This window comes from Salmo trutta, chromosome 4 (assembly GCF_901001165.1).
Source record: "Salmo trutta chromosome 4, fSalTru1.1, whole genome shotgun sequence".
Classification (NCBI taxonomy): domain Eukaryota; kingdom Metazoa; phylum Chordata; class Actinopteri; order Salmoniformes; family Salmonidae; genus Salmo; species Salmo trutta.
In genome coordinates, this window is record NC_042960.1 from 24,925,730 (window position 1) to 24,947,403 (window position 21,674).

General features: G+C 40.8%; 2 protein-coding genes across 5 annotated transcripts in view; both read left to right on the forward strand.

Moving 5' to 3' along the window:
* LOC115192119 (splicing factor, arginine/serine-rich 19) overlaps window positions 1-11,458 on the forward strand; it is a 29,944-nt gene extending 18,486 nt beyond the window's left edge. For 2 of the 4 annotated variants that reach the window (XM_029750273.1, XM_029750272.1), the window contains exons 9-11: window positions 2,391-2,429; window positions 9,774-9,865; window positions 10,058-11,458. In XM_029750273.1, coding sequence (XP_029606133.1) covers window positions 2,391-2,429; window positions 9,774-9,865; window positions 10,058-10,082 — 156 coding nt within the window. In that variant the 3' untranslated portion in view covers window positions 10,083-11,458. Of the gene's footprint in view, window positions 1-2,390; window positions 2,430-3,782; window positions 4,090-9,773; window positions 9,866-10,057 lie in introns of those variants that run through there. The other 2 variants (XR_003877877.1, XM_029750274.1) reach the window with 2 other exon arrangements.
* Window positions 11,459-13,873: 2,415 nt separating this feature from the next.
* LOC115192121 (acidic repeat-containing protein) lies at window positions 13,874-21,251 on the forward strand. Its single transcript, XM_029750275.1, has 6 exons — window positions 13,874-14,958; window positions 17,141-17,349; window positions 17,521-17,589; window positions 18,570-18,621; window positions 18,778-18,814; window positions 20,839-21,251. The coding sequence occupies exons 1-6, from the start codon at window positions 14,394-14,396 to the stop codon at window positions 20,870-20,872; spliced, it is 966 nt and encodes a 321-aa protein (XP_029606135.1). The 5' UTR covers window positions 13,874-14,393; the 3' UTR covers window positions 20,873-21,251.
* Window positions 21,252-21,674: the final 423 nt, after the last annotated feature.

Consider the following 21,674-nt stretch of genomic DNA (forward strand, 5'->3'; position numbering starts at 1 on the left):
ACAATGTTATGTTATTACATGGTTTAAGTACGCTGTTACGTGGTTTAGCACAGTGTTGTTACGTGGCTTAGCACAGTGTTGTTAACTTTGTTATTCGATGGTGTAAAACACCTTATTCTATGAATGACTTGATAAACAGTTGGCTCAGTAGTTGAATCAGGTGTGTTAGTGCTGGGCTGGAACAAAAAAGTCTGCTCAGCAATGGTCAGGCTTTTGGGTTTAGGCTGTAGTGTCTCTCAGTAACGGAGTGTAGGTGCATTTTGTTCCATAGGAAAAACAACCTGTTTGTAACATTTTAAAAGATTGGCTAAGACAATGTTAAAAGATTGGCGTAATTACTAGACTGAGTGGTGTCGATACAATTACTTTTGACTGGTTTGTGAATGTTTATAGAATTTCCACAAACAGGTATTGGCAGTTGTTGGAAGTAGACTTCATAAATAAGGCCAGAGGTAGTGTATTATATTTAAGCAATAAGGTCCGAGGAGGTGTGATATATTGGCCAATACACTGAACAAAAATATAAATGCAACAGGTTAAGTGTTGGTTTCATGAGCTGAAATAAAATATTAAAAAAGTAACATATGCACAAAAAGCTTATTTCTCAATTTTGTGCACAAATTTGTTTACAGCTCTGTTAGTGAGCATTTCTATTTTGCCAAGAAAATCCATCCACCTGACAGGTGTGGCATATCAAGAAGATTATTAAACAGCATGATCATTACACAGTTGCACCTTGTGCTGGGAACAAGAAAAGGCCACTCTAAAATGTGCCGTTTTGTCACTGCCAAGGATGTCTCAAGTTTTGATGGAGCGTGCAATGGGCATGCTGACTGCAGGTATGTCCACCATATCTGTTGCCAGAGAATGTAATGTTCATAAGAAACCTCCAATGCCGTTTTAGAGAATTTAGCAGTATGTCTAACTGGCCTCACAACCGTAGACCATGTGTAACCACTCCAGCCCGGGACTTCCACATCCGTCTTTTTCACCTGCGGGATTGTCTGAGACCAGCCACCCGGACAGCTGATGAAACTGTGGGTATGCACAACCTAAGAATTTCTGCGCAAACTGTCAAACTGTCTCAGGGAAGCTCATCTGCATGCTTGTAGTCCTCACCAGGGTCTTGACCTGACTACAGTTTTGGCGTCGTAACTGACTTCAGTGGGCAAATGCTCACCTTTGATGGCCACTGGCAAGCTGGAGAAGTGTGCTCTTCACGGATGAATCCCGGTTTCAATTGTACTGGGCAGATGGCAGACAGCGTGTGTGGCATTGTGTGGGAGTCAGTGTTGTGAACGGAGTGCCCCATGGTGGGGGTGGGGTTATAGTACGGGCAGGCATAAACTACGGACAACTAACACGATTGCATTTTCTCGAAGGCAATTTGAATGAACAGAGATAATGTGATGAGATCCTGAGGCCCATTGTCGTGCCATTCATCTGCCGCCGTCACCTCATGTTTCAGCATAATAACGCATGCCCCCATTTCGCAAGGATCTGTACACAATTCCTGGAAGCTGGAAATGTCCCAGTTCTTCCATGGCCTGCACACTCACCAGATATGTCACGCATTGAGCATGTTTGGGATGCTCTGGGTCGATGTTTACGACAGGGTGTTCCAGTTCCCGCCAATATCCATCAACTTCTCACAGCCATTGAAGAGTGGGACAACATTCCACAGGCCACAATCAACAGCCTGATCAACTCTATGCGACGGAAATGTCTCGCGCTGCATAAGGCAGATGGTGGTCGCACGAAATACTGACTGGTTTTCTAATCCACGCCCATACTTTTTTTTAAGGTATCTGTGACCAATAGATGCATATCTGTATTTCCAGTCATGTGAAATCCATAGATTACAGCCTAATTTATTTATTTAATTGATTTCCTTATCTGTGACTCAGTAAAATCTTTGAAATTGTTGTATGTTGTGTTTATATTTTTGTTCAGTGTTAGGCCAGTTAGACATACTGACAATTTCTCTAAAACGGCATTGGCCTAGGGCTGTTCTTATGCACGACGCGAAACTGTATATTGGCCATATACCACAAACCTCAGAGGTGCCTTATTGCTATTATAAACTGGTTTCCAACCTAAAAAAGGACAGTAAACAAGTATTTTTGCATCATACCCGTGGTATATTGTCTAATATACACAAGGCTGGAATACTGTTTCAGCCATTAAGCATCCAGGATGCAAACTATCCGGTTTATAATGCAGAATATGTAACTATGTTCCAACACAATAACAATTGGAAGATGTAATTACGTTACATTGTAAGTAATTACAGCCTAGCGTAATTACTGTGTAGTTAGTTTAACAGCAATTTGATATAGTGTGTTTATGACTAATACCGACCGGTGTGTGTGGTTGTCTCTGCTTCTCAGATCTGCCACAGTCGAAAGGGAGAGATCAACCCGGTCAAGGTGAGCAACCTGGTCAAGCTTTATGTTCAGAGGTACAAGTACTTCAGGAAGCACGGTCGAAAGATGGATGAGGAAGTGAGGGAGGACAGAGAGATGGATTCCTCCTATTGATTGGACCAGGGGTCGCTCTCACCCTACTCCCATTGGTTCTGCTGCCCACTCTTTGCACGTGACTGGGCCCACTGAGGCCGTAGAGTGACATTTTGTTTTATTCACCTCCCTATTTGCTGTCCCCATGTAAACTCGTAACCACCCCCCGCCCCCTCTCTCGTCTCCTGTGTGTCTTGCTGTACAGAAATATTGCGTAGATATCTGCAAAATATACACACGCAGTATATGAATTAAAAAAACGACAATGTTTATGGGAGCGATGCAGAACACACATGCATACACACACGTGCGCGCACACATACTGTACATACTGTAAGTACACTACACTACACTGACTCTCCTTTCTCTCTGTGTGGTATAAACCTGTCAAATAGTCAGGTTGTTGGTCGGCTGGTTTAAATATAGAGATTTGACACTTGATTTTCTGTTCCTGTCTCTTTTTTGAAGTCTGTACTCTGAGGGGCGTTTTCCTGAGCACAGGAGATTCTCTATCGAGTTCGCTTTAAGTCCAAGACCAGGCTTACTCTATGTCCGGGAAACCAATCCTGAAGGTTTTTGTACTCTGATCAGTGCTTAGGCAGAGAGTGAAATAAATGAACGCAAGGTGTCACTGTCCTACAAGCTATGGATTTTACAGGCTTGCAGCATACCTGTCACTGACTGAGTGAACTGTTTGTAATAGATTCTTTATAAGGGCTGTTTCTGAACCAGGCTTAAATACTGTAGGTAATGTTTAAGTTATGTAAGAATGTAAACACTTTAGTTAAAAGAAGAGCCACTTTGCAGCCTAAAGAAATTGTACGCATCTGTGTGTATCGCTCTCTGTCATACACAGAGGCAGATCTAGGATCAGTTTTATCCTCCACACAATCCTTACCCTACCCATTAAAGTAGGGAACTGCAAAACTGACCATAGATTTTAGGTGCAATTTGACACTTACTCTGTGCTTAGTCTGTTTGAGTCTCCATTGGTTTCTATTAGTGTTAGTGAGTAATTTTTTTAGTCCATGACCACAAATGAGTTATCCGTCAATAAACGGACATCGAATTAAACATTGAAAGCAGATGACTTGTGACGTCAGAGCTGACTGTTAAAAGCAACCATGAAAATGAGGTACTTCTGCGACTTGATGGGTTTACACATTGGAAGTTGAAGCTATGTGATGAGTCAACGTGTGTTGGGTGACTGGGATGTGTGTACTATGTTGGATGTATCAACGCGTTTGTTACTTTCATTGTCAGGTCTCTGTTAGTGGGTGAACACTCCTGTCAGTTTATCTCTATAACTGTTTGACCAGTCAGGCAGTCAGAATTGGAACCAATGGAATAGTCCCAAAAGAGTCAACTCCATCAAGAGCACCTCAAAACTATGTAAGTATATAATTATTAAGGCTGTCAGATTTAATCAGTTTTCATCAACTTTTTGACTAAGGCCCAGTTCCATCCCCTTCCCTTATCAACCAAAAGCTTGAAATCCTAGGCCTACACTGAGTTCACCAAACATTATTTCTAATATTGAGTTGTACTTGCACATCCCCTTATGCCTTCAGAACAGCCTCAATTTGTCGGGGCATGGAATTTACAAGGTGTCCAAAGCGTTCCACAGGGATGCTGGCCCACGTTGACTCCAATGCTTCCCACAGTTGTCAAATTGGCTGGATGTCCTTTGAGGGGTGGACCATTGATACACATGGGAAACTGTTGCACGTGGAAAAACCCAGCAGTGTTGCAGTTCTTGACACAAACCGGTGCGCCTGGCACCTAATACCATACCCAGTTCAAAGGCACTTAAATATTTAGTCTTGCCCATTCACCCTCTGAATGGCACACATACACAATCCTTGTCTCAAGGTTTAAAAATCCTTCTTTAACCTGTCCTCCCCTTCATCTACACTGAAGTGGATTTAACAAGTGACATCAATAAGGGATCATAGCTTTCACCTGGTCAGTATATGTCATGGAAAGAGCAGGTGTTCTTAATGTTTGTAAACTCAACATGTTTTTAGGTGCAATTTCACGCTACTACTCTGCTTAGTCTGGGTCGTCATTGGTTTCTATTAGTGCTATCAGTAAATAAACAGACAAAATAAAACGGTAATACACATTGAAAGCATATAAATTGTGACGTCAGAGCTGACTGAAAGCAACCATGAAAATGAAGTCTTCTGTAGCTTGGTGGTTTCACACGTTCCATTTTCTACTAGGTTAGAGCTTATTTTAAGTCATAATCAAAATATAAAATGTTTTACTCGTTGACGCCCAAGAAATAGAATCGTGTTGGAAGTTGAAGATATAGAAGGTGAGTCAACGTGTGTTGGGTGCCTGGGATGTGTAAACTGGTGGATATATCAGCACACGCTCTTTCCTTTCATTGTCAGGTCTCCGGTAGTTAGTTCGTGAGTGAACACCTCAGTCAGTTTCTCTACAAGTGTTTGACTTGTCAGAATTGGAACCAATGAGACAGTCCCAAAAGAGTCAACTCCAAGCAACATCAAGAGCACCTCAACATTATATAAGTATAGAATTATTAAGGCTGTCAGAGTTAATCAGTTTTATCAACTTTTTGACATTTTAATGCACCATTTTTATTTTTTATAACTAATCACATTATCTGAAAGTGTTGGAAATACATTGAAAACATCCACAATACATGATCTATACAGCAAAAATCTACAAGTTGGCAATGAGGTTAAATAAAGTGAGCTTTCTCAATTTATGTAATTTGCTAACCGTTACTTTAGACAAAATCAAGACCTCACTATACGTGTAATGTTTTTTTGTATGAACTTGGACACTTTTCAACCTCCTATTCATCATCTCCAGCACTAAACCGTGTCTACATATGTGAAAACGGCACATTTCTATCAGGGGCAGTCGCCATACCCTAGCTCAAGGCAAAAAATGTAAAGTAAGCAACAACAAAGTAGGCTAAAATCATTCCAATCCTGATTAAAATGACTTTAGGACCATGCAAAGCGTCACTCGGAGAGCAGCTGTCAGCCTGCAGCCTTTTTTCTCACTTTTAGAAATTGGAGACAGTGCCAGTTTGTTTTGCAAGTCAGCCATTTAGGCAGTGCACAAATTGCTTTGAATTTGATGTCTCCATTTGAACTCGTAAACCTTGTTGTAATCTGATAGCCAGGGGTTAATTGAATTGGGAGGAGGGCAATGTTCCCTCTTTGTTTCGGTACTGAGCAAATTTAAGGTCGGCTGAGCACAAACCTGAACGTTGTGAAAATGATGTGCAACTTCCAGCAGACTTTTACTGAGACCCCTAAGGCTGTACCCTCTTTAAGGTACAGTTTTAACAATGGCCAAGTACGCTACTGTGGCTATTTGATCATAATGTAGGCCTACCAGTGGCATACCATCAAAAACAATTGAGAAAATCCATCCTAAAACATTTTAACATGAAAATAGCTGTTCTATCATTCAGCCTACAGTAGCAGCCAATGTGTGGTGCTCAATGTAGGCCTAAATTCCATGAGACTTTTGGAGAAAAAAAACCATGCAGGGCTTGACATCACCCTGTTTTCCACTTGTTCTTCAGACAAGGAGATGACTGGAAATGTTGTATTGTTTGATGCAAGAAACCACTTTACAAAATACATTTTTTTATTATTCCCATACCATTATAACAAAAGAAATCTGACAAATTATGCTACCCTCTGACTATTGGCTACTTAGCTTAATCAAGTATGTCTCAAAATACAACACTGCCCCTTTAAGACAAAAGACTGTCTTTCAAAGATGTCTAGAGATCTTTTGATCTTTGAGATCACGTTTTCTGCACAAGCCGGGGAAACATTTGCACAAGCTGCCCCCTTGTTGGGGGTTTACGTACACCTTAGCCAAATACATTTAAACTCAGTTTTTCACAATTCCTGACATTCAATCCTAGTAACAATTCCCTGTCTTAGGTCAGTTAGGATCACCACTTTATTTTAAGAATGTGAAATGTCAGAATAATAGTAGAGTGATTTATTTCAGCTTTTATTTCTTTCATCACATGCCCAGTGGGTCAGAAGTTTACATACACTCAATTAGTATTTGGTAGCATTGCCTTTAAATTGTTTAACTTGGGTCAAATATTTCGGGTAGCCATCCACAAGCTTCCCACAATAAGTTGGGTGAATTTTGGCCCATTCCTCCTGACAGAGCTGGTGTAACTGAGTCAGGTTTGTAGGCCTCCTTGCTTGCACATGCTTTTTCAGTTCTGCCCACAAATCTTCTATGGGATTGAGGTCAGTGCTTTGTGATGGCTACTCTAATACCTTGACTTTGTTGTCCTTAAGACATTTTGCCACAACTTTGGATGTATGCTTGGGGTCATTGTCCATTTGGAAGACCCATTTGCGACCAAGCTTTAACTTCCTGACTGATGTCTTGAGATGATGCTTCAATATATCCACATAATTTTCCTCCTCACGATGCCATCTATTTTGTGAAGTACACCAGTTCCTCCTGCAGCAAAGCACCCCCACAACATGATGTTGCCACCCCCGTGCTTCACAGTTGTGATGGTGTTCTTCGGCTTGCAAGCATCCCCCTTTTTCCTCCAAACAAAACGATGGTCATTATGGCCAAACAGTTATATTTTTGTTTCATCAGACCAGAGGATATTTCTCCAAAAAGTACTATCTTTGTCCCCATGTGCAGTTGCAAACCGTAGTCTGGCTTTTTTATGGTGGTTTTGGAGCAGTGGCTTCTTCATTGCTGAGCGGCATTTCAGGTTATGTCGATATAGGACTCGTTTTACTGTGGATATAGATACTTTTGTACCTGTTTCCTCCAGCATCTTCACAAGGTCCTTTGCTGTTGTTCTGGGATTGATTTGCACTTTTCGCACTAAAGTATGTTCATCTCTAGGAGACAGAACGGTATGACGGCTGCGTGGCCCATGGTGTTTATACTTGCGCACTATTGTTTGTACAGATGATGTGGTACCTTCAGGCATTTGGAAATTGCTCCCAAGGATGAACAAGACTTGTGGAGGTCTACAATGTTTTTTTTCTGAGGGCTTGGCTGATTTCTTTAGATTTTCCTTTGATGTCAAGCAAAGAGGCCTTGAATTTGAAGGTAGACCTTGAAATACATCCACAGGTACACCTCTAATTGACTCAAATGATGTCAATTAACCTATCAGAAGCTTCTAAAGCTATGACATTTTCTGGAATTTTCCAGGCTGTTTAAAGGCGCAGTCAACTTAGTGTATGTTAACTTCTGACCCACTGGAATTATGATACGGTAAATTATAAGTGAAATAATCTGTCTGTAAACAATTGTTGGAAAAATTACTTGTGTCATGCACAAAGTAGATGTCCTAACCGACTTGCCAAAACTACAGTTTGTTAACAAGACATTTGTAGAGTGGTTGAAAAACGAGTTTTAATGACTCCAACCTAAGTGTATGAAAACTTCCGACTTCAACTGTACTCTCTATATAAAAAGTATGTGGACACCCCATCAAATTAGTGGATTTGGCAATTTCTGCCACACCCATTGCTGAAAAGGGTATAAAATCGAGCACATAGCCACTCTAGACAAACATTGGCAGTAGAATGGTCCATACTTAAGAGCTCAGTGACTTTCAACATGGCACCGTCATAGGATGTCACCTTTCCAACAAGCCAGTTCGTCAAATTTCTGCCCTGCTAGAGCTGCCAAGGTCAACTGTAAGTACTGTTATTGTGAAGTGGTAGCATCAAGGAGCAACAACGGCTCATCCACGAAGTGGTAGGCCACACAAGCTTAAATCAAATCACATTTATTTATATAGCCCTTCTTACATCAGCTTATATCTCAAAGTGCTGTACAGAAACCCAGCCTAAAACCCCAAACAGCAAGCAATGCAGGTGTAGAAGCACCTGAACGGAACCGCCAAGTGCTGAAGCTTGTAAAAATTGTCTGTCCTGTGATGTAACACTCACTACCGAGTTCCAAATGGTATTTTAAATATCAGTTTTATATGAAATGGCATTTCCACCACTCTGTCATTACCACAATACTAAGTCATTACCATCAAGGTACATATTTTTGAGATAAAGGTGCATTAAATTACAATTGATATTGATGATTTTTCCCAAATGTCAACCTTATATGCTTGTTCTCAATATTTTACATTCCTTTAGAAATTATCTTAAGATTTTGATGTGGTAAATACATGTTTCTGAGTATCATCAAGGCATATTTAGACATGACAATGATTAATACATATGATTAAGAAAACTTCCAAATAGTAAATCAATAACATGAAAAAAATTAAATTCTTGTGAAATATTATATAAAATACCATATGCACAATTTCGGTAATTTCCTTTTCAACTAAAATAGCACATTTTATGATGTAGTGGTAATGACATTTCCCCTCGGCAATTTGGTGAAAAGATAAACATCTTTATATTCTTAAATAGTATGGTCTCAGCCACTATTAAATCTTGTTTCCAGACAGTGAAGAAAATATTCAGATAGATAAAAAGCAGTTTCAAGAGGTTTCATTTTCCAAAACATTTAACATCCTAAAGTTACTATATATTCAACCACAAGGAGGTACTAATGAGCTATGCGAGATATGTATATTTTTAATCATAATAGAGGACTACTGAAATTGTATTATTTCGGTGTTGATAAGGGCAGGTTAAAATAAAAACATGACAGCCAGACAAGCCAGTGTATCTATCAAACTGATTCGCATATGAATGGAGTGGAAATTAACTGACTTCGTGATCTGTAAGGTAAGTAACTGTAAAGTGTCAAGCAGATTACACGTTTTTGCCCCATTTCCCAAAAGGTAGCAACATTTAAGACATGGATTTCATGTTGTAATGTTAACAAGGTACCCAAAAGTAGTTTGAATTAATGTTGTTTTCATTTTATTAGCTAAACAAAACTTATTTAAACAGCGAAATTGTCGCAGAAATCAGCCTTGTCTGCATAACGATGATGAAAAGAACGTCATTTAGGCTGTAATGACCTCCAAAATTCAAATTATTAGGTCATCACACCATTGATATAGCAACGGACGCTAATAGTTTATCGAATCCCATTCTGATGCAGAGGAGGACATTATTTGGCCTGGGGACATTATTTGGCATGACAGGCCCAATGTGCCTCCTCTGGTTTCTCTCTCTCTGCATTTGGATTGCTGCTGTTGTATCTGCGTGCTCAGCACTGTACAGAGCCAATCTGTCATTGTCACCCCTCTCACCCTCCCTCCCTCTCTCTCATTCCCAGTTGGAGTACTGTTCTAGTGCCCTCTCCTGGATGACAGAGGCTCTCTTTCAGAGTAACTTGATAAAACCCACATGTCCTCCACCCGCTCTGAGGTAAGGTTGCATACAGATATATTTAATACATACACTATATATGATATAGGTTACATACATGTTCTATTTCTATGTAAGGTTGCCTCCGAGAGACCTTTCCAGTCAAAATGTAAATTAACTTTATTGATCCCCAGTCAATTTTATTACTTAGTTTTGTGCTAATTTCAGTTTCTGTTCTGTTTTCTCTTTCAGATCTGACCCCTCTCTCTCCAACTAGCTGACCCATGTCTGATGGAGAACAGTGAAATCTAGAACGCGCGCACACACACACATTTTAGCAATCCATCGATGTCGATGATGACGAATGTTCCTCTTGTGGTTCGGGGAAATGCCAAAGATGGACTCGATGCTCATTCAGCCATCCTTTCAATGTTGTTTTTCAACTTTGATTATTTGAACTGCTGTCATTTTGTATGTGGACTATTGTTGCTCTTCTATGTTACACTTTGTTGTTCCAATGTTGGTCTAGGAATCTTGTTCCTGTGGATGGGCAATCTGTTCTTAATGTAATATGTACAAACATTTTTAAAGGTGCAATTCAAATTTCTCTACCTACATAATGACATGACCAAGTACAAACACATTCAACCTGACACAATCACAAAAACATAGATTGTTTGTATGTTGCTTTTTGGTTTTACACTTGAAAAAATGCTCCACTAAGCTACATTTAATCAGTTCTGCCTTAACCCATGATAACTGACAACATTGTTTTAATGAAGGCGATGTCGGAGGTGTAACTGCATTGGAGCTGTCAAATCACCAAACGCCTCCCGGCATTATAGCTGTCACGGACATTGCCATTGGATGTGCAGAGACACAGTAGTAATAACGGCATGCAGCCTTTGTTACGAGCCGTCAAATCGGTGAGCAGCTGCTCTTGTGATCGTTGTCAAAAAGCCACACCTGCCCATCTCGCATTATAAGTTCAAAACAAGAAAGTGTAGAGTATATTGAAACAATTACTCTCAATTTGAAAAATCAATAAACTAAATCATGAGGATTTCTATCATCCTAATCGAGGTGTAGATTACATCTCAAATTCCAGTGATTGAACTTGTAAACAAGGCTGCATTGGGATTTCTCTTAACGCTCCACTCCATGCAGCCAATGGCAATGTCTGCTTTAGGTACAATTTGATATTGAGATAAAAATGGCTGCATTGGACCTTTAAATGTAGCTATTTGGAGTCTTTGGACCCTTTTACTCCCTCTGTATAGCAGAATATTTGCTTGCTAAATAACCTTTTTAAGTACCTCTGTAAATTCTTACATTTTTCAATGGTGAATTGCTGTATACAGTTTAAGCACAGGAATTTCACCAGTATATGTGGTGATAAAACACATGAAGGTTCAGACTGTTACAACTGCTGCAACCGTTAGTGCTCTATTTGGAAACTCGTTACATTTGTAATACATAGCAGGACAGGAAAATTGTCAAATTCACACACTTATCAAGAGAACATCCCTGGTCATTCCTACTGCCTCTGTTCTGACGGACTCACTTAACACATGATTTTTTTGTAAATTTTGTCTGAGTGTTGAAGTGTGCCCCTGGCTATCTGTAAATTAAAATAAACAAGAAAATTATGCTGTCTGGTTTGCTTAATATAAGGAATTTGAAATGATTTATACTTTTACTTTTCATACTTAAGTATATTTTAGCAATTGCATTTACTTTTGATACTTAAGTATATTTCAAACCAAATACTTTTAGACTTTTACTCAAGTAGAATTTTACTGGGTGACTTTCACTTTTACTTGAGTCATTTTCTATAAAAGTATTTTTACTTTTACTCAAGTATGTTAATTGGGTACTTTTTCCACTACTGTTCTCCGCTTCAGCCGATCCTTACAGGGAAAGAGCTTGGGTCATGTTGTTGGAGGTGAATGAATGGAGTTATTTTACATATGTTGGATCGTTACACCCTGTTGCAGGAGAACTTTCCTGCATTTCAGGAAACGTAAAACTTGTAGTATATTTGAGGTTTAAAAAGGTTTCTGAGGTTTGTTATTTCCACTTGGAAATTTTAGACTTGATTTTCCCGAAAAATGTATCAACCCCTACAAAAATGCCCATTAATTATAATCCACATAATACTTCACAATTCATGTTGCTGCAGGATTATTTTCCCGCTGTAGCAAACTGGCTCAAATTAAGATCCTACATCTGTAGCGTCAGATCTTTCTAACCGACCGAAGCCTAAATGTGTACTTTAAAACTGGGTTTTACCGACTCTTACTGCCTTTTCACTCCACAACAACCGTACTTCTACAACGGGTATTAATAACCAGCTATTATCAAATATCAGTTTGGAGTTATTAGCACCTTTTGTCCGAGTAGACGTGCTGTTAACTGAGTTGAGGGAGGAAGGCTGCGGAGGGCTAGTGTCCACATTTGCCCTTAGCTGTGGCCTTTTCCCAGGGAGCACCTGGTAACCTGAAGGAAGGTTAGCTAGGCCAGTGTAAAAACACTGGCCCTCTGACATTCACTAATTTCAGAGTTAGAGCTCAAATTTTCAGGGAACGTTGTACATTGAAGATGTTATTAAAGATGCCAAGTGTTAAATATTTGGGTCAAGCGTTTCTAACCCAGCTTGAGGCAGGTCGTGTATACTGCAGCTCATCCAAATGGAGAGAGAAATATGTCTTAGGCATGTCTGCAGACATCTCCACTTTCAGCTACATTGCAGTCTTCGCCATGCAGTCTTCGGTGTTGCATATCTCTCCTCTTGTTCATCTGCATCTCATATCACTCTCTTTCTCTACTTTGGTGGTCTCAATCATAACTGTTTCACACAGTAATACAGAAGTTTGGGCTGGTAGTAGTGAGAAATGGGGTGGGGACCATAGGGCCAGATTCACTAATCAGTGCAGAAAGTTTGCACCTTTTATTTTCCAATCGGAATATAACAGAGTGTTGAACGAAAGATGAAATAAAGGGAGGTGCAACAAGTGCAAAAGCTTTGGGTAAATTTGGCCCTGATTGGTTGGGTTTGGCTTCATTTTGGAGACTTTGCAGATATAGTTTGCAGAGGCTCCTCTCGCTGACCTCTCATGGGGAGCAGCTGGAGATGTGGAAGAGAGGATTATGAAAGGAGGGGGATAGAGAAAGAGAGAGAGAGTGAAAAAGAGGGGTAGAGAGAGGGTGGTATAGAGTATCAGAAGGGAGGGGAAGAAAGAGGAGAGAGAGGAGAGAGAGAGAGAGAGAGAGTGAGACGGTGGTATCTTCAGAGTGTCAGTCAACTCACAGTGCCAGGGATGGTCACATTACACTGACTCTGGGAGTGCAGGGTTTTAAATAGAGTGGCTATTTTGGGGGCTACATGTTTGGCAGGGCTAAGGGGTACCGGGGAGGGGGTGTACTCAGAAGGAAGGTAGTGAAAAGGCTATATGGGTTGAGTGTGAAGACCAGGCCATTCATTGTTGATCATTGTGCCCTGCAATGCTTGGTAATGTGTGTGTGTAACCAAGGGCTGGTTCATTGCTTGTTCCTACATTGCTGGAATTGTGAGAGTGGTGGGTTGGTGGGCATATAAAAATGGTGGGTAAAAACTAAGTGGAACATTTGGTACAAAACTAATTGGCATAGGCATTGACATTGGCAAATAGTTCCCAATTGATAGCTGATATGATAGCTCACCAACGCTCTCTTTTCTCTCTCCCCCTCACTCGTTCCACTGATATAGTTCTGATATCACCCCTCTCACTCTCTCTTTTGCTATTTCAACTCTTCCTCCTTCCACCACCCTTCTTTCACGATATATGGTCATCCTGGCCTGAGCCTCCTTCTCCCACCGTCCTCTCTAAAGTTAAACTTGAACATTTGATGACGGCAAAAAAGCAAGCAATATCTGCCCCTCTCTCTCCCTCCCTCTCGCTATGTGCCTCTCTTCCCTGTTCATTCCATTTTAGACGGTGCAAGCATGGTCAACGGTGGAGCATTTGCCCCTGTCACTCAGCCTAATTGCCCCCCTTCCTTCTCATCTTACACCCCGGGTTGGTCTCTCTCTTCTCCTGCCCGTCCCACATTAGTGCCGTCTGTGTCGGGTCTGCAACGGGGTCTCTTCAAACTGTGCCATTTTACTGCATGCTTAAACTTTAAAGGGTGGAGTAAACAAGCACTATTTAAGGAGGACAAGAGGGTTACTTTTTTTTCTCCAAAGGAGAAGGACACCTACCTTTTCCAGGAGGGATTTGGTTTATCGTCGTGTTGTGAGGAGTTGAGAACAAGTGTCTGGATTTCTACTTGGAATATCCCCGTTCAACTGGGCATTACATAGGCCTATTGTGTGCACTTCTTTATAACTGGTGCCCGTTCCCCATCGCTCTCCTTAGGGTTTGTGTGTGTGTGTGGGTGTATTGTGTGTGTGTGGGATAGAAAGGCAACAAACTCTGGGGGTGTCAGTGTGCACGTGCTAAACCATTGCACTGCAAAGGGAGTGATCCCTCGTTTATCTGGTATTATCCCTCACTCTCCTCGTTTATCTATCGTCCCTCACTCTTAACCCTTTGTTCTGAGATTAATCATGGCCTCCTTTAAGACGTGGCTCTTGGGACTGTTCCTAGCCCTGCTCTGCACCTTCCAGACCCCTCTTGCCCCTGGCGTCAAGGCTCAAGACCTGCCGCTGGCCCCCCAACAGGATGTAGTAGCTGATGATGATGGGGAGCATGCAGCGGATGTAGGAGGAGATGACGACGACGATGATGATGATGATGATGATGATGATGATGATGATGGGGACAGTAAAGAGGACGACGAGGATGATGACGACGATGACGACGACGACGATGATAACGACGATGATGATGACGATGATGATAACGACGATGATGATGACGACGATGATGATGACGACGACGACGACGATGATGACGACGATGATGACGACGATGACGACGACGACGACGATGACGACGATGATGATAACGACGATGATGATGACGACGACGATGATGATGACAACGATGATGATGACGACGATGACAACAACGATGATGATGACGATGATGACAACGATGATGATGATGATGATGATGATGATGATGATGACGACGATGATGACGACGATGATGACGACGATGACCACACAGGTAAGTTACGTCTTTTCACTTAAATTATGCTGCATTCTTTACCCACCTTCCCTCGCCATGATCTCTGTGTGACCCTAACCCCACTCCTCTCTGCCTGTCTGAAACTATATCAGAAGAGAAAGGGAGAGGGGAGGGGCTTAGCCACACCTTGGCCACTCCCCTCTCCTTACCTCTCCATGCCCTGCAAAATGTCTCCTTGTCAGTTAGTTCTCAGCTCAGCCTGTCACTCAGTTCAGCTGTCCAATCAGAGTAGATATAGGAAAACAGACTAGTACATAAATCCAACCTTCACCCCTTTACAGCTGTCCATTACCTTTGCTGTGTCTGTCTGACTCTCTCTGTGTTCTCTTCCCTGCTTAAATAGAGTTATGAACACTCTGGGGAAATTGAACTGGCCCGCCTGAAGTCCCAACTGTGTGTCATCCTTCGTACAGTACACTAGATATGAACCTGGGGACTACAGAAGCATTGTAATGATGAGTTAAAGGAGATTTTTTTAAATTTTATTTAAAAGTAACACAGAGACTTGATAGAATCAGTCATCGGATCATAATATAATTCAGATCTTTTGATTTGTGTCTTGTTTGAAATAATGGTTTCTTCTTTTTCACTCCGTCCTTCCTTTCTCACGGTTATGGATTGGATTGACCTGTATTTGTGTCTCCTCCATGTTAACCTACAGAGAAAGAAAGAGAGACAGTAGAAAGAGGAGGCTTGATAGAGATAGACAGACAGACAGGAGGAGGAGGAGGTGGAAGGGGTGAGGGGTGAGGGGAGGCACATGAGGGCTAAAGAATTCATTAATTTACTAGATAAGAGTAGTAAGGAGTGGTAATAGTAATAGAGGGTCAATAGAGTTTCTCTCTTTCTCCACATCTCTCGATCTCTCTCTTTCTCTGTAGAGCATCCTTCTTTGTCACTATGTTGAATAGTTCCAATGAAATTAATGTACTGTATATGCAACCCTGGTCTATGTTTTTACATCATCTTTGAATGCATATTAATAACACATCTGTGAATGTTTTCATTAATATTTTGTAATACTCACTCAAACTCACTCAAACGGTTCTCAGACTATTATATTTGTACAAAGATAATCATTCACATGCTGACAACAGAAACTTCCGTTATTTTCTTAAACTAATTTAAAATATTTATATGGCCATTCGTCATTTGTCACTTTAGAGAGGATAATTGGAATATTAATTATTCTTATAATACATTCATTTGTATAATTGCGTATGATACCTCTTTAGTTAGATTACATGTCAGATATCAGAGATTTTACACCAGGTCAAGCAATGTTTGTGTGGGCTACCTCTAGCCTGGGACTCGACGTAGATGTTGATGAGGTTTTTCATATTTTGGAGAAAAAAAAATAGTATTTGGAAAAAGAGAGAAATATATCTGTTTCAGGTAGCTAACTGACAAGACATGACAGTTACTCCAGGTGTTGCATGAATAGAAGTGTTTGACTCTGCTCTTACTTTTATGTGGATTTTATTTATTTCTTTTTTTGTTGACTGTGAAACAACCCCTTTCTGTGAAAACTGTGACAAAATATCCCCTCTGATCATGTCTCTCTAACCCTACTTTCAATCATAGAATAAATCAATTGATCATGAAGAGTTGCATGGATGTACTTCTGTTGTTGCCTAGAGTCATGGGTTTGGTGACTGACTACATGCATGGAGTAAATCTGTGTAGTATAAAAAAGGTGGGAGATAGTACTGAAACAAAGTCTGTTTGAGTCAAATGAACAGGAAAAGTTAAAATGTTCATCTTAGTGTGGATTGCTTTATTGTATGGTCATACTGAGTGTGAACCTATATATATTTCAAATGACTAGACTTTTCTTTATGGGCATTTGTGATTATAATCTACCTACGTGTATTTGTGTGTACAAAGCATGTTCCTTGAGGTAGTCTATACATTGTACTGGTTTGTGTCTGTGGTTAGAATTTGTGTGTGTCTACAGAATATGAGCGTGTTGAACTAGTGTGTGCATGCGGGACTGTATGTAGGAAATGAGTTTTTGTACAGTATGAATGAACTCTACACTGCCATCCTGTTACACTATTACCTTGCTACACAAACCAAAATACATTCATGAACACCATCACAGAAAATGTACAGATACACACATATGTGTTAGGATGGGAATGAAGAACTTCTTTTACAGAGGCTGACGGTAATGATGACGATGATGATGATGATGATGATGATGTACCGGCTGCAGCTGATGACGACGATGATGATGATGACAATGATGATGATGATGCAGCTGATGACGATAATGGTGATGATGATGACGATGAGGAAGAGGAGGAGGACGATGACGGTCAACTGTATCACAAAGGATCCCTCTGTTCATACTGTGAATACTGTGAGGTAGGTCTCACCTTCTAGATAAAAACACCAGTTTGGTTACATTTATTGGTAAAACAATTTGCACCCTTTTAATATGTTTTCCCCATCCTTTTTTTCTCTCACATTTTCCCCCTCTCTCTCTCCCTCTCTCACCCTCCCCCATCTCTTTATCTCTCTCTCTCTCCTTCTTAGCACTGTGACACCTGCAACAAGTGCCCATGTGCAGAGGGAGATGAGTCTGCGAACTGTGACAGCTGCCAGGTAAAATGACCTTCCCATTCAACCACTAGTAACCTACACCCTCAGAAATAAGGGTTCCACAAAGGTTCTTAAGCTGTCCATGTAGGAGAACACTTTTTTGGTTCCAGGGAGAACCCTTTTTTTGGTTCTAGGTAGAACCGTTTTGGGTTCCAATTGTAGAACCCCACAGAGGGCTCTACATGGAATCCAAAATGGTTCTACCTGGAACCCCCAAAAAATGTTGTTTCCAGCGACAGTATGAAAATGAGACGGACTGGATTTTGAACCCAGTCCGTGCACCACAAGACTTTGCATTATAATTAGCTTGGGAAGTTAACACAAGTCTTCAGGTCCTAGGCAAGGTTACAACAGAGCCAGTCAAAACCTAGTCTCTCAAATCTCTGGGAGCTCTCTACGCTACGCACGCTACATACAGCGGTTGTGAAAAGAAAGACTAGTCAAAATCAAGCTGACCAAATCATCATCAAACCTCACTGTTACCCTTGAACTAAGCAGAAATCAGATAGGATCTAGATATGGTGACTTAGGCAGAGCCTTCCTTTGGCATGCAGAATTCTATGCAGTGCAACTGTCTACACTGAAAGACATCATGACAACCACATAACTCTGTTATAATCACTACTGCATAATAATCGGGACTATGGCTGTAATCGCGAACGTGGCTGGTGAGAGGGTTGTAAAACATGATGACGCCTGTGACTGTAGGACTGGGTGACTCTCGAAAGATAATTTGATAGTGGGGTTCACTTTTTATCATAACGATGAGTTGACTCTAATTTTGCATTTGGGCATGCTCCTCGGAAGTAGGAAGCTGATCTTAATATGATGATTTTTTTTTTACATCAAGAGGGCTGGTTATGATGCAATGACAAGGTCAGATCAGAGAAGCTCCTCCCTCCGGTTATGTCCTATGATGTTATATCCTCCTTTATTTCTTATCCTTCTCTTAATGCCTTACATTTTTCTGCTTATTTCTTTAGATGTGCAAATTCTGCTACGTGTGTCCCATTTGCAGCACACTTTGCCAACCAGGTAAGACAGGGGTGTGGGACTGTTTGATAAGGAATGATTGTATGAACTGCTTGTAAAAAACAGTAGACATGTCATTAGTTGCTATTAGAGGAATGTTTGAGGTTGAAAGCCAGGCAGCAGAAACATCAGCTTCACTGTATGTTTTTAATCCCCAAGGTGGTTTTCTGGACGAGCTGACTGGATCAATCTATAAGTAAGACACAGTTACACATTCACAGTGACATAACACCCTTTGAATGCCTCAGTGTGAGCTATCAACATTCCATTTGACACAGAATTACGTTTATTCTCAAAATGACAAATAATGTCTATCTGCGGAATGCAGTTACTACAAGGAGCGCCCCACCGGAATCCTCCATTAGCATTGAGTCACTCACTACATGCCCACTGCCATTGAGGCTGCTTCTAACAGCACGGCTCGTATCGAATGGATGGAGAAACAATTATCCACACAATGTGGAAAGATGTCTTGGGCTACACACAAAAAAAAACAGACATTAAATGCCAGCCGTTAGTTAAAAATAGTTATGTTTATTTTACAATTAGCTAACATTACTGCCTTCGGAAAGCACCAGGACAAGCCAGTGCAAATGACCAGTGCACACCGGTGTTGTACCGAGGTGCCTGCCGACCTGAGGTGCTTCCCACTGGGCAGCTGTATCAGTACATCAGTACACAGTGTCATTCGCCTGTCGAGCACTGCTTTCTCACAGTTAACGTTACGGCGAGGGAAGTAGCTAGCTACAGTGCGTTTTGAAAGTATTCATATCCCTTGACTTATTCCACATTTAGTTGTGTTAGAGCCTGAATTCAAAATGGATTAAATTGATTGTTTTTCTCACCCATCTACACAACATACCCCATAATGAGAAACTGAAAACATGTTTTTAGAAATATTTGCAATTGTATTACCATGAAGTCTAAGGAACTGTCCTTAGAGCTCTCAGATATAATTGTGATGAGGCATATATCTAGGGAAGGGTAAAAAACAATTTCTAGAGTGTTGAAAGTTTCCAAGAGCCCAAATTGAAAAAATATGGAACTGCTTAGAGGTGGCCGTCTGACCAAACTGAGCAACTGGGCAAGAACGACCTTGGTCAGGGAGGTGACCAAGAACCCAATGACAAGACTCTCTACAGCACTACACCAATCTGGGCTTTATGGGAGAGTGGCCAGACAGAAGCCACTCCTGAGAAATAGGCACATGACAGTGTAACAGTATAGCTTCCGTCCCTCTCCTCACCCCAACCTGGGCTTGAACCAGGGACCCTCTGCACACATCAACAACTGACACCCCACAAAGCATCGTTACCCATCGCGCCACAAAAGCCGCGGACCTTGCAGAGCAAGGGGAACAACTACTTCAGGTCGCAGAGCGAGTGACATCACCCGATTGAATCGTTATTAGCGCGCACCAATGCTAACTAACTAGCAATTTCACATTGGTTACAACAGCATGCTTGGAGTTTGAATGTGAAAGACTGAGATCATAAGGCAAAATATTCTGTGGTCTGATGAGACAAAAATGTAACTCTTTGGCCTGAATGCAAAGCGCTATGTCTGGAGAAAACCAGGCACAGCTGATCACCCATCTAACACCATACCTACCGTAAAGCATGGTAGTGGCAGCACCATGCTATGGAGATGCTTTTCAGCAGCAGGGACTAAGAGACTGGTACGAATAAAGAGGAACAATGAATTGAGCCAAATGCAGGCAAATCCTTGATGAGAAACCTGCTTCAGATTGCAAACTACCTTAGACTGGGGTGAAGATTTACGTTCCAACAGAAACGTTAACTTAACCAAATTTGAGAAAAGCTGCATGGAAGAATGGAAGAAAATCCCAAATCCAGATGTGCAACGCTGGTACAGACATACCCAAGATGGCTGAAAGCTGTTATCGCCACCAAAGCTGCTTCTACAAAATATTGACTGTGTGAATACTTATGTAAATGAGATATTTCTGTATTTCCTTTTCAATATATTTGCAAACATTTCTAAAAACATGTTTTCTCTTTGCCATTATGGGGTATTGTGTGTAGATTGGTGAGAAAAATATATATAGTTAGCAAATCCAAATGGCAAGCTATCACACCCAAATGCACATGCACCTCACCCTGTGATTCTTTCAATAGGCCTACCCGTGTGAGTAGAAATGTGAAGACTGATGCGCAGTAAATTCAATAAACCAACCACTTGTCTCCCTTTATCCGTTAGGACTGTAGCCGACGTCTTCGAAGCTGACAAATAAGCCCCTGTCGCCACCATGTGGCCAAGGAAGATGCTGCAGCCAAGGGATTGTATTGTCTCTTATATTCACTGTCATTATTTTCACTTTTAATAAGTTATAAATAATTTTTCTGTCTTTTTTGTTGTTGACAGAGAACACCACAAACATGCAAACTGGATATAGAGATATTGGATAGATTGGATACACATATTGGATATAATGGATAGCCTATAGAAGTTGTAATGAGAATAACTTTAATTGAGATATTTGTTTATTATTGTTAGATGGCAGGTTTATGGTATTCTTCTCAGGAACATGCATTCGTATTTAAAAGTCATATCTGTGTTTCTTAAACACAGTGGGGTTGTATGAAATAAACTAAAGGGGAAGTTTAAACATTTGTGCTGTACTGTTTTCATGTGGACTGTCATATCAAATGAAAAATGCAGATAGAATTAGGCTATAATAGAACAAACTATGTTGGCAGATATGAGCAAACATTGGGTATTTTATAATTTCAGCTTCAATTGGAAGATTCATATTTTGTAATGGGGAATATAAGCGTAGAGTGTAAATTGTTGACTGCCATTGAGTAGAATGTACAGTATATACTGAACAAAATATAAATGCAACATGTTGGTCCCATGTTTCATGAGCTAAAATAAATTGTCCCAGAAATTATACATCTCTCTCAAATTTTGCACACAAGTTTGTTTACATCCATGTTAGTGAGCATTTCTCCGTTGCCAAGATAATCCATCCAGCTGACAGGTGTGGCATGTCAAGAAGCTGATTAATAAACAGCATGATCATTACACAGGTG

What these genes read in the sequence shown, in the direction of transcription:
- LOC115192121 (XM_029750275.1), top strand. Translation starts at nt 14,394, where the DNA reads ATGGCCTCCTTTAAGACGTGGCTCTTGGGACTGTTCCTAGCCCTGCTC. An exon ending in TGACGACGATGACCACACAG is followed by an intron (nt 14,959 to 17,140) that starts GTAAGTTACGTC and finishes CTTCTTTTACAG; the next exon opens with AGGCTGACGGTAATGATGAC. An exon ending in CGAACTGTGACAGCTGCCAG is followed by an intron (nt 17,590 to 18,569) that starts GTAAAATGACCT and finishes TTATTTCTTTAG; the next exon opens with ATGTGCAAATTCTGCTACGT.